Source organism: Triticum urartu, chromosome 2 (assembly GCF_003073215.2).
Source record: "Triticum urartu cultivar G1812 chromosome 2, Tu2.1, whole genome shotgun sequence".
Lineage (NCBI taxonomy): Eukaryota > Viridiplantae > Streptophyta > Magnoliopsida > Poales > Poaceae > Triticum > Triticum urartu.
Window position 1 is genome coordinate 457,338,431 of NC_053023.1, and position 16,018 is coordinate 457,354,448.

At 47.5% G+C, this 16,018-nt stretch overlaps 1 protein-coding gene across 1 annotated transcript; it reads right to left on the reverse strand.

Moving 5' to 3' along the window:
• Positions 1-537: 537 nt before the first annotated feature.
• Positions 538-12,874, reverse strand: LOC125537864 (beta-glucuronosyltransferase GlcAT14A-like). Its single transcript, XM_048701182.1, has 4 exons — positions 12,178-12,874; positions 10,624-10,699; positions 10,423-10,538; positions 538-1,601 (listed from the first exon to the last, which is right to left on the reverse strand). The coding sequence occupies exons 1-4, from the start codon at positions 12,689-12,691 to the stop codon at positions 1,075-1,077; spliced, it is 1,233 nt and encodes a 410-aa protein (XP_048557139.1). The 5' UTR covers positions 12,692-12,874; the 3' UTR covers positions 538-1,074.
• Positions 12,875-16,018: the final 3,144 nt, after the last annotated feature.

Sequence of the window (16,018 nt, forward strand, 5' to 3'; positions counted from 1 at the left end):
AAACAACGCAAAAAATGATGTAGATAACCAAAAGCAGCCCAAGAGTCTGGAGTTATGGTGTAGGCTCCTAAAACGTGTGCATGTGATATGCGCTTTAGGTAGGCCGCATCGGCTGTTGATCCCGATACGTTATGTGGATGGATCAACGACAACACCGATTTTAGATATGGAGAGTGAGAGCACTCCACATTATCGAGTCTATAGGTATGAGTGGTGGCTTTAGGTGGATTGATATATGTTCTTGTCAGGCCTTTATGGAATAATTAACAAAGATGGCTGCATGCATCGATTGATGCAGAGGCCGAGGATTTGACCTCCTTTTCTAAAATAAAATAAAATAAAATAAAATAAAATAATAATAATAATAATAATAATAATAATAATAATAATAATAATAATAATGATGATGATGATGATGATGATGATGATAATGATAATGAGTCTGGAGTTATATATTGTGACTAGTACTAATTCTTAGTGCAAACATCACCTACAATTTATATCAGATCAACTGAATGCCACAAATGCCATCAGCTGTAATGTCTTAAGAACCACCTAAACTTTCATATAATCATCGTTCGAAAATATTTAGCAAAATCGGTAGGCCGTGATGATCTAACCTGACCACTCAAGCCGCCATTTAACAACAATTGTGTATATATACTTATCTGACAAGTGACTAGTGCAGTGTAACCTTTTTTTACTGTAACTACTGCAGTGTAACCTATTCTATGCCCTATCCATATGGTTAAAAAAAGGGCAAATCAGTTACAGCTTTATACAGTTCCCTCTTCGAAAATACTTGTCATCAAAATGGATAAAAAGAGATATATCTAAAACTAATATACATTTAGACACATCCTTTTATTCATTTTGATGACAAATATTTCCGGACGGAGGGAGTATATACTTGTACCTAGTTTGTGTAGAAGGAGCGTCAGTGGTATTATGCAGCCTGGTAGAACTGTCGACCGCAGCAACACGTGCTTTACCTGCAGCGAAGAATGTGTTCCTTAAATACTTGTTTAACTGCTCTCTTGACAAAGAATTCCAGACTTGTGGTGGGTTCGGCTTTCAGCTAGCTGCTGCGACCGTGCATCCTCTTATATGAATGATCTCAGATATGAAGCGCCTCAACCGCTCTCCAGCACGCCCAGGCCTGACAACGTTAATGTCGCCCCATTCCGAGCACGCCTCCACATCCCCGCCTCCTTGCTTTTCACCCAAATTCCGGCACCACACACCAGGAACCAACTGGGCCGAAGAACGGTTCAGTAGCTCATCATCAACCTTCTTCAGCACTGGTGCTTCCTCCACAAACCGCCTTGCGAAGGCAGCGCTGCTGTTCACCATGTTATCGAGATGCGTTTCATCAAGAATACGCGGCTCCAGCCCAGGAGGATCGTCCCAAACAAAGAAACGTAGATCGCCGTTGACAGTGGTGTTTCTAAAGTCAGATGAACTGCATATGACAGTCTGGAAATATGATTCCATGGAGTAAGCAGCGTTGGCAAAGTACATCAGTAGCCTGCGGGGGAGGTTGTCCCAGCCATGCACGCAATGTTCAGTGAAGTTCCTACTCAGAATTACCCATGGAGAGCCTGCGAGATAGGAAATAAAACATTCAGAAATGCATATATGTGTACTACGTATGTGTAATACGTACTGTCAAGTATAAGAATTAATGGGGGTGCCAATTGTAAGTTAAGTAAGTGAATGGGAACTTAAATATAACTCCAATGAGCACGTGAACTTTCTTATATTTGAACACAAGTATCCTAATTACATGTATCGTCCCTAACTTTCAAGAAATACTCCCTCTAAAGAAATATAAGAGTGTTTAGATCACTATCACTACTTTATTGATCTAAACGCTCTTATATTTCTTTACAGAGGAAGTACTAGCAAATGGGTACATGCTTCTCATGTTCGACCAACTTAGATTGTCAATGTTGCCATTAAAAACTTAAGCTGTGAATATTTCTTAGAATTTCACTACAATTAATCACTTTACATTATGGCATCAAAAACAGAGGCAACGACTCGTGATAGTAACAAAATCTTAGTCCTTTTCTAAATCACTATCAAGTCGGATGTGCATGGCTAAAATACGTTATAACATATTTTGCTATGTATCAAACGTTTAATTTGGCCAAAATATTCTTAATGTACCTCTGTTTTGTTTCCTTAACTTATATCACGGTGTGATAGTTCCTGAGTTCTCGCGTGGATTTATTCGTACTCAGTACTCGTGCAGGATTTTTAATCACCCACAATTTCTTTCAGCATTTTCCCGACACATCAATGGCAAAGTATCGGCAGCTTTCTTCCTTTATCTATGACCATCATGAATCACGTTTTCAATGTCTCTAGCAGGAAAGAAAATGAAGAATTGGTTGTAGAAAATTGTACTGATACAATTTGCTTTCGATTTTTCATCTTATAAACAAATTCAACTTCAATAGAAAAAGTTAGGGAAGCCCGAGCTCTTTGGAATGCTTATAGGACACAAAGTTATATATTAAATATTGGAATTGCTTTTCTTATGTGGACCGATAAGTTCTTTATAAATGAATTTGATTATCATAAACATTAGTTATATATACTTCAAGATAATTAGGGAGATGCACTATTTTCTCTTGGTGGTTATAAGCATAACAGCTCCTTGTGAAGGATGAGGGGACTAGATGGCGGAAGTAGTTTGACAAGTTGTTCAATGGAGAGAATGGGAGCTCTACCATTGAGCTGGATGACTCCTTTGATGATACCAGCAGACGTCCTGTGAGATGAACCCAAGAGTCTAAGGTCAGGGAGGCTTTAAAAAGGATGAAAGGAGACAAAGCAATGGGCCCTGATTCTATCCCCATTGAGGTATGGAGAGGCCTTAGAGACATAACGGTAATACGGCTAACTAAGCTTTTCAACCTCATTTTCAGGCAAACAAGATGCCAGAAGAATGAAGGCGGAGTATATTAGTACCAATCTTCAAGAACAAGGGGTGTTTAAAGTTCTACTGATTACTGTGGAATTAAGCTGATGAGCCATACAATGAAGCTATGGGAGAGAGCCATTAAGAGGAATGACAATCGTGACCAAAAATCAGTTTGGTATCATGCCTGGGAGGTCGACCGTGAAAGCTATTTTCTTGGTACGACAACTTATGAAGAGATACAGGTAGCAAAAGAAGGACCTATATGGTGTTCGTTGACTTGGAGAAGGTCTACAATAAGATACCGCGAAATGTCATGTGGTGGGCCTTGGAGAAACACAAAGTCCCAACAAAGTATATTACCCTCATCAAGGACATGCACGATAATGTTGGGACAAGTGTTCGAACAAGTGATGACAACACTAATGACGTTTTGATTAAAATAGGACTGCACCAAGGGTCAACTTTGAGCCCGTATCTTCGATATCCCATGGTGTATGCTCTTTACGGATGATGTGGTGCTACTCGATGATTGTCGGATGGGGGTTAATAGAAGAGACCTTTTACGGTACACTCTAACATATATTAGCCGTCTATTCCATAGATTTTAGCGGATGAGATTGATCTATACTACTAAATTCTGTGAGTAGTATATGGCACCCAACACGAGTAGTATATGGGTTATAGGGGTAGAATCGGGAGAATAAAAAAATCCCACAAATTATGGTTACTTGACATCAATTTATTCTAATTATCAAATATTTCTTTACCCCAACAAAGACACTGAGAATCTTCAAATTATCAAATATTTCTTTATCCTAACTCTTTAGTCGCATACGCGTGTATATGAGCTCGTTTCTTGGCATCCTAATAGTTCTAGTGACCCAGCATAGTTTGCATCGAATATCTAATTAATAATGCTAACGAATATTAATCAAAAAGTGGTGAGGTAGTGCCGGATAGCACAATGGCAAGTTAGGTTCGCATACTACCAAGCTAGAACTATGAGGAACACCAAGCGATCGGTTGCAAGGCCTTGGCGATCGCGAGGGCCATAAGTGAGGGCGTGAGCATAGTGCCGAGATTTCAAGGGGGCGATCAAGAGGAACAGGCGGAGAAGACGAGCATCGTAGCAATGTGCCCATGTTATACGAAATGGGTCTTAGGAGAGAAAAAATATCCCTATGATTTAGACATTATTGCACTTACCAAGAAAAAGCCTGATTATTTTAAACATTGATGCACTTACCAAAAAAAAGCTGGTTGTAATTTGACCGTTATGCCTTATAATATCAGCGGTTAGATTAAACCTAAACTACTCCTCTTCCCTAGGAGTAAGATGTACCGTAAAATTCTCTAATAGAAAGTTAAAGCTTTAGAGACAAACTTTGGAATCAAAAGGTTTTAGGCTTAGTAGAATTAAAACCGAGTACATGAGATGCGATTTCAATACTACTAGGCACGAGGAGGAGGTTAGCCTTGATGGGAAGGTGGTATCTCAGAAGGACACCTTTTGATATTTGAGGTCAATGCTGCATAAGGATGGTGATATCAATGAAGATGTGAGCCATGGAATCAATGCTGGATGGATCAAGTGGCGCCTAGCTTTTGGCGTTCTCTTTGACAAGAGAGTGCCACAAAAGCTAAAAGGCAGGTTCTATAGGACGGTTGTTAGAGATATATTTGGTATGTAGAGATTGTTTGGGATTAGATAGGAATTGTTTCCATCTTATCTCTAGGAGGCGTCTTGTCCTCCAAGTCTTGTACTCAATATATACCCGCCTTCGAGGCTCAATAATACATCTATCATATTTCGCAGCAATCCCTCTCTCTCCTTTATAACATGGTATTAGCCTTATCTCGATCCTAAACCCTAGCCGCCGCCGCTTCCGCACCCACGCGCCGCCCTCGAGGCGGTCAACCTCCATGACCGCCGCTGGGGGCCGCGCCGCCCGTACCTAGGGTTCGTCTGCCGGTCGTGTTGGCCGGCTGCCCTAGCGAGTCCTTTTCTCGAGCCCTTGCTCCGGGTTTTTCTCTCCCACCGGTCACCTTGATCGACGTTTTTCTTTTTGGTTTTCTGATCTACGCTTGATCGGTTTGCGTCGCCCGCCGCCGCCGTCGACCCTCGCGCGCCTCTACTTCAACCCCGGCGTGACCAGCCAGCCTCTCCTTCGACCCGACGTCCTACGCCAGCCGCTCCGCCCTGCTTCGACCGGGACTCCTGCATCGCCCCGACCCGGCGGCCTTGCGCCATGCGTCGACCCATCATAGCCGTCGTTCGCGCGCCGGCCCGGCCATCGATCCACGCCATCCGCCTCTGCCGCGTCTGCCTTGCCGACCTCATCCCTGGCTGTGCCTGGCCGGCTGCGTTAGGCTCTTCGGCTGCCTCAACTCGGGCGCCGCTGCTACATTGGTCGCTCGGGCCTCGCTGCCCGAGCGCCGGCGCTATTTTGGCAGCCCGGGTGCTGATGCTGACGCGCTCGTCCGCACGTCGTCCCATGTCGTCCGTCATCGTCGGCGTCATCTTGGACTCCGCCGCCACCCCGCCTCCACCGAGCGGCGTCCCCTACCTCGCGTGCGATCGGCTTGATCATCTGCTTGCCGCCACGATCCGCCTCATCTACGCCACGCAACCGACCTGGCCCATCGGTTGCGCATGCCTCTCTAGGTCCCATGAAGATCGTCCCGGAGTTCAGCGCGCCCCTCCACCGATCGAGCAATGGGCTACTGCTGTGTTGCCCCGTCAGGCCGCAGCGCCGCCGCCCCGTGGTTCTCCCTCGCAGTTGCATCAACTCGCACGTCGTTGCTGCGTCGCCCCTTCGGGCCGTAGTGCCGCAATACGCGGTCCTAGCCGCCGCCCCGAGGCCATCCTCGCGGTTGCACCATCCCGTGCTCAGCCGCTGCACCGCTCCTTCAGGCTGCAGCACCGCGGCCCGCGGTCCCCGCAACTGTCCCGAGGTCTTCCGCCGCCGCGGCGGCCCACGGTGCACCGCCGTCCCCGCACGTCGACCTCTCGTGGTATGCACCGCGCCACCTCCCTTGGCACGGGAACGCTACCGTCCACGCCGATCTTCACCACGCCTCGGGTTCCTCGCCTACTTCGAGCACCGCCGCCGCTCTTCTTTGGCCGCCACCGCTGCTACCCCCATAGCCGCCGACGCCGCCCGTCCACCTCCTTCGTCTTCGTCCAGCACCAGCCTGTTGCCAACGTCGCCGTCATCTAGCCCGACAACTTCGTCTACTCCGGCCACCGTTGGTGACATCGGCCCCTACGCCGATTGGCACCACAACCGTCGTCGAGTCTCCTTCTCTGCTGGCCCTCCGACTTCTCCGACATGGCGTACAGCTCGTGCAGGTCCCTCGTCTACGCATGCCCGGTGCTGGCAACACCGATGCGTGCCTTCGTCCACGACGTGTCCCTGGGCCTGGCAAGCCTGGTGTGGCGCTTCGTCAACTTCATCTTCGTCCGTCTACGCATGCCCAGTGCTGGCAACACCGATGCGTGCCTTCGTCTACGACGTGTCCCCGGGTTTGGCAAACCCGGCGTGACGCCTCGTCAACACCGTCTTCTTCCCAGCGCACCACTTCTTCGACACTACTGCGCCCATGACTAACTCGGCGCCTCTTTGCGCCCGCGGCTCCACGACGACTTCCTCGACACCGGCTACCCCGACTCGACATCGACCACGACATTCTTCGCACGGCTACCTCGACCACGACTACACCACCCTACGCTCTCGGCTACCTCGACATCGGCACAAAGGATTATCATCCGCTTGAGCAACTCGTCGGCTTCCTCTACAGTCAATGCGTCCGCAACGCGACACCGTCCGCGACGCTCCCGCTATGACTACGGGGGGATGTCAGCCCATCGGCTGCTATTCTCTCCAGTCTGACTGTCCGCGACGCTCCTGTTGTTCGCGACGCTACCGATACGACTGCGGGGGGATGTTAGAGATATATTTGGTATGTAGAGAATGTCCGGGATTAGATAGGAATTGTTTCCATCTTATCTCTAGAAGGCGTCTTGTCGTCGAAGTCTTGTACTCAATATATACTCGCCTTTGAGGCTCAATAATACATCCATCATATTCCGCAGCAATCCCTCTCTCTCCTTTCTAACAACGGTGATTCCACCCGCAATGTTGTATGGCGTTGAGTGTTGGCCGACTAAAAGGAGGCATGTTCAACGGATGGGGGTAGCGAAAATGCACATGTTGAGATGGATGTGTGGCCTCACAAGACAGGATCTGGTCCGGGATGATGATATACATGATAGAGTTGGGGTAGCACCTACCGAAGAGAAACTTGTCCAACATCGTCTGAGATGGTTTGGGCATATACATGTAGAGCACTAGAAACTCCAGTGCATAGCTGTGGTTAAAGCGTGCAGATAATGTCAAGAGAGATCAAGGTAGACCAAACTTGACTTGGGAGGAGTCCGTAAAGAGAGATCTGAAGGACTGGAATATCACCAAAGAACTAGCCATGGACAGGGGTGCGTGAAAGTTAGCTATCCACGTGTCAGAACCATGAGTTGGTTTTTGAGATCTTATGGGTTTCAGCTCTAGCCTACCCCAACTTGTTTGCGACTAAAGGCTTTGTTGTTGTTTGTGTAAACATAATAGCTCCACCCAATCATCACGTGATTTGACTTTATGGTTCCTTTTTTCGTGCGAAACTATGGTTCCTTCTTTCAATCCCCAAGTACTCTCGATTTTTCTATTGATACGTGCCAAAAAATAGTTTCATGAGCAAAATCTTCAATATAAACAAGATCCTAGGTTGAAACTTAATTTGTTATGTTTTCATTTGAAAATTTGCTGGAGGTGTTACTATAGAGTTTAATCATCGGATTTGCTAAATCTCATCTAAATGATATTTAGCTATGTCTCAACTAAATTTTGCACTGTAGCTCCCAGATTCGTACTGCTTATCACGCATGAGACAGTTTCAGGATGTTGCTGCGAGGTTTGTGTTTTTTGCCTGGGCCATCATCGGTTTTGATTCGTTTCGATGTCTTTCTTTACTGGGCTGGGTGGAGATTTACCTACCTGGGCCATTGTACTTTTTGGTTGCCTGCGTATGCATTCTTTTTTCTGTTTGTTTTTGTTTTCCTTGAAAATGTGAGAGAGTACAAAAAAGTAAGAACCAGAACCACTTTCCATGTCCCGTGAAGCCCTTGACCCATCCTCTAATCACATACTCCGATCCAGTTGCGTGTCTACTCTCAACACAAAATTTGTCCAGATTTTTTGTGCCTGTGTATTTTCTTGTGTTTCTTTGTGCAGGTCAATCCAAATGGTCAAGGGACCTAGTTTGTATGGGGAAAAAACATGGGGGTTTAGGGGTGCCCAACATCAAAGATGTTAACCTTTGCCTCCTTGGGAGCTGGGTAAAGAGATACATCAAAGATGAAGGCAAGCTTTGGAAACAAATAGTGGACAAAAAATACATCCACAACTCCCCTAACATCTTTGCTAGTAAACCCCAAAACCCTTCCAGATTTTGGCAAGGGGTCATGTGGGCTGCTAAGGCTTTGAAATTTGGATATAAATGGGTGGTGGGAGATGGACAGAAGATCAGATTCTGGGAAGACATCTGGTTTGGTACATCCCCCCTCTCAGTCCAATTCTGGCCGCTTTACACCATCTGCCACCAACAATGCTCTACCATAGCTGAGATCTGGGACAGCTATGAGATTAAACTCACCTTCAGGAGGGTTTTCACACCTGCTATGATGGAGCATTGGTATGCCCTAGAGCAAATCATTAGGAGTACCCTGCTTCGAGAGGAGGGTGACTCACTCATTTGGCAATATGAAGCCAAAGGGGAACACACCACTAGTTCCCTTTATAGTATCATCAACTTTAAGGGGGTCCAGCCTGTGTATATACCAGCGGTGTGGTCAATAAAAACCCCACCCAGAGTCCAGGTGTTTTTGTGGCTACTCTCCCACAACAAGCTGATGACAAAAGACAACCTGGCCAAGAGAGGCATAGAAAAAGCCCCAGAATGTGTTTACTGCTCTGAAAAAGAATCCATTACACACTTATTCTTTGAATGTGTGGTGGCCAAGCAAATCTGGGCGGAAATATCAGAATTTTTTGGTGTAAAATTAGGGTCTAACTACTTATCAATTGCTAGATTTTGGCCAGCTGACAAGAAGCATATCGCTTTAAATTCAGTCTGTGCATGTGTTCTATGGGCTATGTGGAAAAATAGAAATTCACATGTCTTTAACAATGCTATATGGACTGATGTGAAACAGATATGGAGGAGAGTGCTAGGACAATTCAGGAGATGGCTGATCTTGTTCGAAGGACCTGCATTGACAAAACTGGAGGCGTTCGTTCAGAAAATCTCCTGCATCCTAGAAGCCCCACTCCAGATTCTGGCAGGTTAACTGTCGAGACGAAAGACACTGAAGGTGGCTTCGATCGCTCGCTTCTCTTCTCCCGCTCGAAGTCCGATGACGCTCCAATCACAAAGGGGCCAGCATACCAAATCTCTCCACCAAGAAGCCCTCGCGAAAGCACCTGCAAGGCGACGCTGCTCAGCCCGGTCACCCCTCTGGAGCTGGGTGGATCGCCAGCTAAACCATGGAAGAAGCTCAAGGTGGTGTCCATTACAGAAGTGGCAAAGGAAATGGTGTCGCTGGGGACTGCATAATGCAGCGCGCTAACTGAAAAGTGGAAGAAATCTGGTCTCCAGGGAAAAAGGAGGGGAGAGAGGTGTTGGTTATTACAGATTCGTGCGCGAAAATGTAATAATGAAAACTCTGTTTAGACTTCTATTGTAGAGCTGATCTGCTGTCTTTCAGCTGATTAGCTGTCTTTGTAGTGATGTTACTTTCCTGAACATGCTTGCCATGACTGTAATGGTGTTACTTTCCTGGTTTCATCTATAAAATGGGGCCGGGGGGCTCAAAACCCCCTTTTCTCTAAAAAAAATGGTCAAGGGACAAAACAAAATAGAAGTAAAGACCAAAAAACAGCCTAATGAAATACAAGCACGCATCGAACCAGCCCAATTGGAACGCACACATGAATCAAGAGGAACAAAAAAAGTAGTGGCAAAGACAAAGGCCGAGGGGAGGCCATGGGAGTTGCGGCTTTATATATAAAGCGGGGGGTAAGCCTGTTTCATGAGTTGGGAACGGGAACTACAAAACAGTGATGATGTCATATTAGATGTGTTATGTCACATCTAGATGAGCCTTAACAGACCCTTTAATTATTATTTTCCTTCTAAAGAAGTGTTTGTATGCTTATAATTCTTAACTCATAATGTCTGATTCAGCATGAGGGCTAATCCTAGTGATCTTTATTTAATCAATAGCACATAAAAGAACAATCGGTTGGTGGCTTTGTTCCAGATTTAATAGCACCGGGGTTTAATCAAACATATTTGAATCACTGATGTCCTACTATATTTCAGAAATGTTTTAAATACCGAAAAAGACCTGAACTAGAAACTATGTTTGCACACACCTGTGAATATCTTGAATGCCTCAGGCATTTGTCTAGTTTCTGTCGCAGGAAAGGGCTGGGTATTCTTGTCCATATATAGACTTGCGTCGACAATAAGTTTTTCAAACCTTTCATGCCTGAAAGGGCCAAGGAAAATGTTTAGGGAACGAAACAGGATATAGCGAGCTACACTCTAGAAATTTTCCTGCTTACAGAACTCACTCTTTCCATCCGAGGTTACTTGTGTGATCAATAAAGTTGAGGTGCCTTGGTACAGAAGAAAATGCATAAAAGAGATCTGCATTTAAATAAAAAAATTCTTTAAAATTATTAAAACAAAGTGAACATGCTTGTCATTGGGCACTCGCCAAAACATATCTCTATAAACAAACAAACAATATATCCCTATGAAACAAACAAATCAACAATATATGCCGAGAAGCTCTATATATGTTGTCTTCATTAGTGGACATTTGTTGGTTGTGCAGAAAATTTCATTGTCATTTTTTTTCAGGTTTTTATATAAAGGAAAATGTGTACACTCGTACTGAGGGCAGCAAGCAACAATAATTTTCACCATAACCTGATGGTATAAAATCAAACGAGAAATCACTCGCAACGCCACCCGCCTTGCGCAGTGTGACTGGCCACATGGACCCGCACATGATTGTGATGAGCGGGATGTAAGGCATCCCATGGGTAGCGCACTAAGCCCTGTTACGCATTACCCTTCTTGAAAGGAGTTCTTTTATTTGCGGAATATAGACTCTTACCAATGAGTTACACCCGTAAGATTGAGCCCGTAAGTCAAGCATTATTGGTATACTGTACTACCTCCGTTTCTTTTTACTCCAAATATAAGATTTGCCTTAAGTCAAAGTTCGTAAATTTTGCCTAAGTTTATATTAAAATATATCAACATCTACAATACAAAAGATATACAATATGAAAATTAATTCATTGATGCATCTAATAATATTGATTTTATATTATAAATATTGATATATTTTTTCTACAATTTTGGTCAAACTTTATAAAGTTTGACTTAACACAAAACTTAAATGCAAAGTAAAAAGAAACAGTGGGAGTATTAAATAAGGCTCAAAGATAAAAATGCAACCGTTCTGACTAACCTCAACCCTCTTAAATACGGTGCCACTGGCAATCTGTCATATCAAATGAAAGTGCTTTATGTGACGTTTGGGCAATATCCCAATGATAGCTCTCGCTGATTATCAAATTTCAGAAGCACACATGAGTTGCCCGACTTGGTAGGTTGTTGCAGAATTGATTAAGCAAGTATAGTACCACGGAGTACGGACAACTACCATAGAAGACCGTTCGAACAATTCAGCACAAAAACATACTGCAACGCCCTTGAGGATGGTACTGAAATTGGCACAGCTAGAAACAGAGTTGTACAAAGGTGCAGCTAGTACCTACCAGTTTCAAGGACTAACAGCACGATCAAATTCAAATGTGAGATTTTAGACTGATTCATAGCTTGCAATGTCAGGCAACAACAACCAAAGAAAGCTATGTCAGCCGCCCCAGCTCAATGGTAACTTGTGTACAATCAAGTCGTAACTCGCAAGAAAGAAATCCATCTCATGAGTCTTGAGAGGCAAGCAATCGATCACATCGCAAATTCGCAATCATAACCATCCACGAAAAAAAACTACACCTTTCAATTCCATGTATATCCAAGAACATAGAAAATTAATTAAACATAAGGAAGAGCATGCATCAGAAGAGTGATTGCTAGAAGTATCTTACCGTCCTGCGTGACGAGAGGATAGTCCCAGGAGCTGAGCGTGACGAACCAGTCCCAGTCAGCCCCAATCCTGAGCAGCATGGCGGCGCCGTGCAGCGCCGCGGCGAGCACCGAGGAGCCCGTCCTGTCTACCGCGTAGCTCTCCCCTACCACGTCGACGTTTGAGAACTCCCTCCACGCCGCCTCGTCCCGCGCAGCGGCGGCCAGCTCCGTCCGCTCGTCCCGCGACGCCCCCGCGTCCAGGTGCAGCAGGTACCGGTTCCTCGGGTGATACACCGCCCTGAGCAGCCTGAGGACCCTGCGGCCCTCTCCGCCCGTGCCGGATATCCAGTACGCGAAGGAGGGCGGGCTCCCGGGACCCCTCGCCACGAGCGGCGGCCCTGGCTGGACGCCCGCGCGGGGGTAGGCGAGCCCGTACGGGGAGGCGCGGAAGAGCACCAGCAGCGCAGCCGCGGCCAGCGCGGCGGCCGCGATGGCCGGGGGCAAGCGGCACGACCCCATTGCACCGAGTTTCATGTTTTGGGAGGTTTGACCCGCGCGGCCGGCGGCATGAGGCGTACGGAACTGGAAGCGCGGTAATGAGTGGTAAGGGGAGACCGTGCGTGTTACGGCGGCGGCGAGGTGGCCGTCGTCGACTAGTGCGTGGTTTTGGAATTGGATGCTTGGACTGAGAGACGGGGACAGGAGGAGAGAGTTTAAAAAAGTTAGGCGGCACGGCACGGGCGCAAGGTGGCGTCGTGGGCCGAAAGGTCTAGAGGAAGGTGCCGTGCGGTGGTGGGATGTTACCGGTTGGCATTTAGTTGTGATGGAGTATGTTGGAGTTGTGTCGAATATAATGTATAAAGTAGGTTACGATTGAATTTGTAGTTGTATTGTGTTTACATAGAATGTGAAGTCGTGTTCTAGTAGGACACTTGTATACTAGGCCTCTCATATATAGCGGAGGTAGACACACGATGTAACCTATGCCAACATAATAGCATAGGCGCGCAAGGGAGCCGGCGGCATGTGCCAGCGCCCGGGTGGCCGGTGTGCGGTATTGTGACGGTGTCATGGGAAGAAGCGTTCATAGTCAGGCCCCGGGGATGTAGCCATATCGATGAACCTCGTTAACAAATCTCGGTGTCGTGCTCGTGTGATTGCTTGGTCCTCGGATGATCGACGGTATGCCTCGGATTTACTCTAACAAGTGGTATCAGAGCTGGTTGATCGAAGGCCAGTTGTATTGATCTAGAGGATGAAGAAGCAGTCCCTTATGGATGCGTCAGCGGTGGCTTGTATGCGCGTACAGCGGCACGCGCGCGGGAATGTGCAGCGATCGATCGGATGGATGGATCGGGCGAGCATCAAGCGGCGCGTACGTGCTGATGGGATCGCTGGCGGCTGGTGCGTGCAACAGTGGGAGCCTAGGTGTGGCCCATGGCGGTGCGACCCATATGGCTGCAGCAGGGGGCAAATCCGAAGCTGGCGAGAAGCGCGTCTCACGCAGGTGATGCTCAAGAGCAGGCTGGAGGACTCGTGACGTGTGCGTACAGAAGCTGGACGCGAGATTTGTTTAGAAAAAAAGGGACCGAGTCCCAGGAGGAGAGGAGTTATCCTAGTGGCCGAGACGGCGGACGTGCAACATCAAGGCAGAAAAGCATCCATCGTTGGAAGGCGAAGACTTGGGCAAGCAAAGCTAGCATCTGAAATTGTGCAAGGGAGCAACTCCATGTGAAGACCAGAAGCTATCCTGTTGGATTTACAACTAGTATACTTGGTGTACTTGGGGATCACGGAAAGAGTGCTCGGTATTTTTTCACAGGTCCGCTGTACAAAGAATTATGGAGCCAACGGTATCATGTTTGAGGTGAAGATGTTCGATAGAACTGAAAACTTTGGGTTATGGCAGACAAAGGTGAAAATTTTGTTGGCACAGCAAGAATGCTTGAAGGCGTTGCGGGGTGTCAAGCCAGATGGACGATGAGGATTGTGAGGAGTTGCAGATGGTTGCAGTCTGGAAAGTTTGGTTGGATCAGATTTGCCAGTCAGGCGGATCGACGCAGGTCGGTTGGTACAGAAGACGGTGGTGGGGTCGACGACGACATAGGTGTGTGCTGCTGATGGTGACCGACTTCTTGGCGTGGCAACACGCGGCGCAGGCCTGAGGGCTTGTGTGGCTTCGACAAGACTATGGCGCGGGGTTGATTCAAGATGGCATACACATGAGAGTTTGAAGTCGATGCGACGCGGGGGGCGGACTGATCCTCTATCATGGAGTCATGTTGAAGGTGGAGCTGATTGAGGGGCTACGGTGTAAGAGCTCAGAGAGTCGAAGCCTATTCAGCGGGGAAAAGCGAGGGACACGTAATTCGGACTGGAGCCTGGTGGTCTGATGGAAGTGTAAAACTCGTCATCGGTCGGTGATGATCGGTGGTACTCTGTAGTGGGGGTTGAGTGGTGTGGGTCCGTGACCATTGAGACTCGACCGGGACAGCGGAGACTCGACGCGATAATAGCAGCGAGGCGTGCGGTACGCACGGACATGGAGACGGGCCAGGGCTCTGGTGGTCATACATGTGGTGAAACAACTGCGAATTTGACTCGAGATGACTAAAAGCAATGGTGAAATTCCTTCAAGTTTCAGACAGGCGGTCAAGAAAGGAGCGGTGATATTGAGTTCAGGTAACTTTTATGTGTGACACCCAATATGTGAGTTGTTCAATTTCACGCAGGTCAGTGATCAGTGTGTGATGGCGTTGGACTGATACTCTGGAAGTTGGGGGTGCAAACTAGAGTAATGTGGAACTTAATTTTGCTCGAGTGTTGACTGTGGTCAAGAAAAGAAGGGACTACAAGTTGCAGGTGGAGTCATATGGAGTCTTTGGAGTAGCAGCGGTGCTCATGGGATAAGTTCAAGTCCAATGTACATGGAAGTTTGACGCATGGACAAATACAGGATGGTGGATTATATTCACCAAGGTGGAGTTTGTTGGAGTTGTGTCGAATATAGTGTACAAGATAGGTTACAGTTGAACTTGTAGTTGTATTGTGTTTACATAGAATGTGGAGTCGTGTCCTAGTAGGACACTTGTATCCTAGGCCTCTCATATATAGCGGGGGTAGACACACGATGTAACCTATGCCAACATAATAGCACAGGCGCGCAAGGGGGAGCCGGCGGCGTGTGCCGGCGCCCGGGTTGCCGGTGTGCGGTATCGTGACGGTGTCATGGGGAGGAGCGCCCATAGTCAGGCTCCGGGGATGTAGCCATATCGGTGAACCTCGTTAACAAATCTCGGTGTCGTGCTCGTGTGATTGCTTGGTCCTCAGATGATCGACGGTATGCCTCAGATTTATTCTAACAGGGCCGCGGAGGTGTTTAAATGGGCGCGGCGGACGGACGGGACGGCGTTCGGTTCGAAGGCAACACAAACGCCTATGACCAAACCAACACAAAAACCAACCTGGGTTTTGGCCGTCATGTTTGTTAAAGCATCTCTAGCCGTTGAGCCCCTCAGGAGGCATTTTTTTCACCGCTTGGGGGCTGCCGGCGAGAATTTTGGCCTTGGGAGGCAAAAAATTTCACTCGTATTGCACCCCAGCAGTGTTGGCGGACGAGCGGGTGCTGGTGATCAGCAGCGAGCGGACGGGGAAGGAGAATGACGATGGCCAGGTAGGGCGGAGTAGGCGGCCACAGGCGGGGCGGACCCGGCGGCCGGGAGGCCGACGAGCAGCCGCCCTGTGCGAAGACGGCAGGCGGCCTGACCTGGCGGAGCCGGCGCGGGCGGGGACTGTTGGGGAACGCAGTATTTTAAATTTTTTACCTACGATCACGCAAGATCTATCTAGGAGATGCATAGC

Coding starts and splice junctions, on each gene's coding strand:
- LOC125537864 (XM_048701182.1), bottom strand. CDS start 12,691: ATGAAACTCGGTGCAATGGGGTCGTGCCGCTTGCCCCCGGCCATCGCG. Junction 10,700..12,177: donor TCCTCTCGTCACGCAGGACG/GTAAGATACTTC, acceptor ATTTAAATGCAG/ATCTCTTTTATGCATTTTCT. Junction 10,539..10,623: donor AGTAACCTCGGATGGAAAGA/GTGAGTTCTGTA, acceptor TGGCCCTTTCAG/GCATGAAAGGTTTGAAAAAC.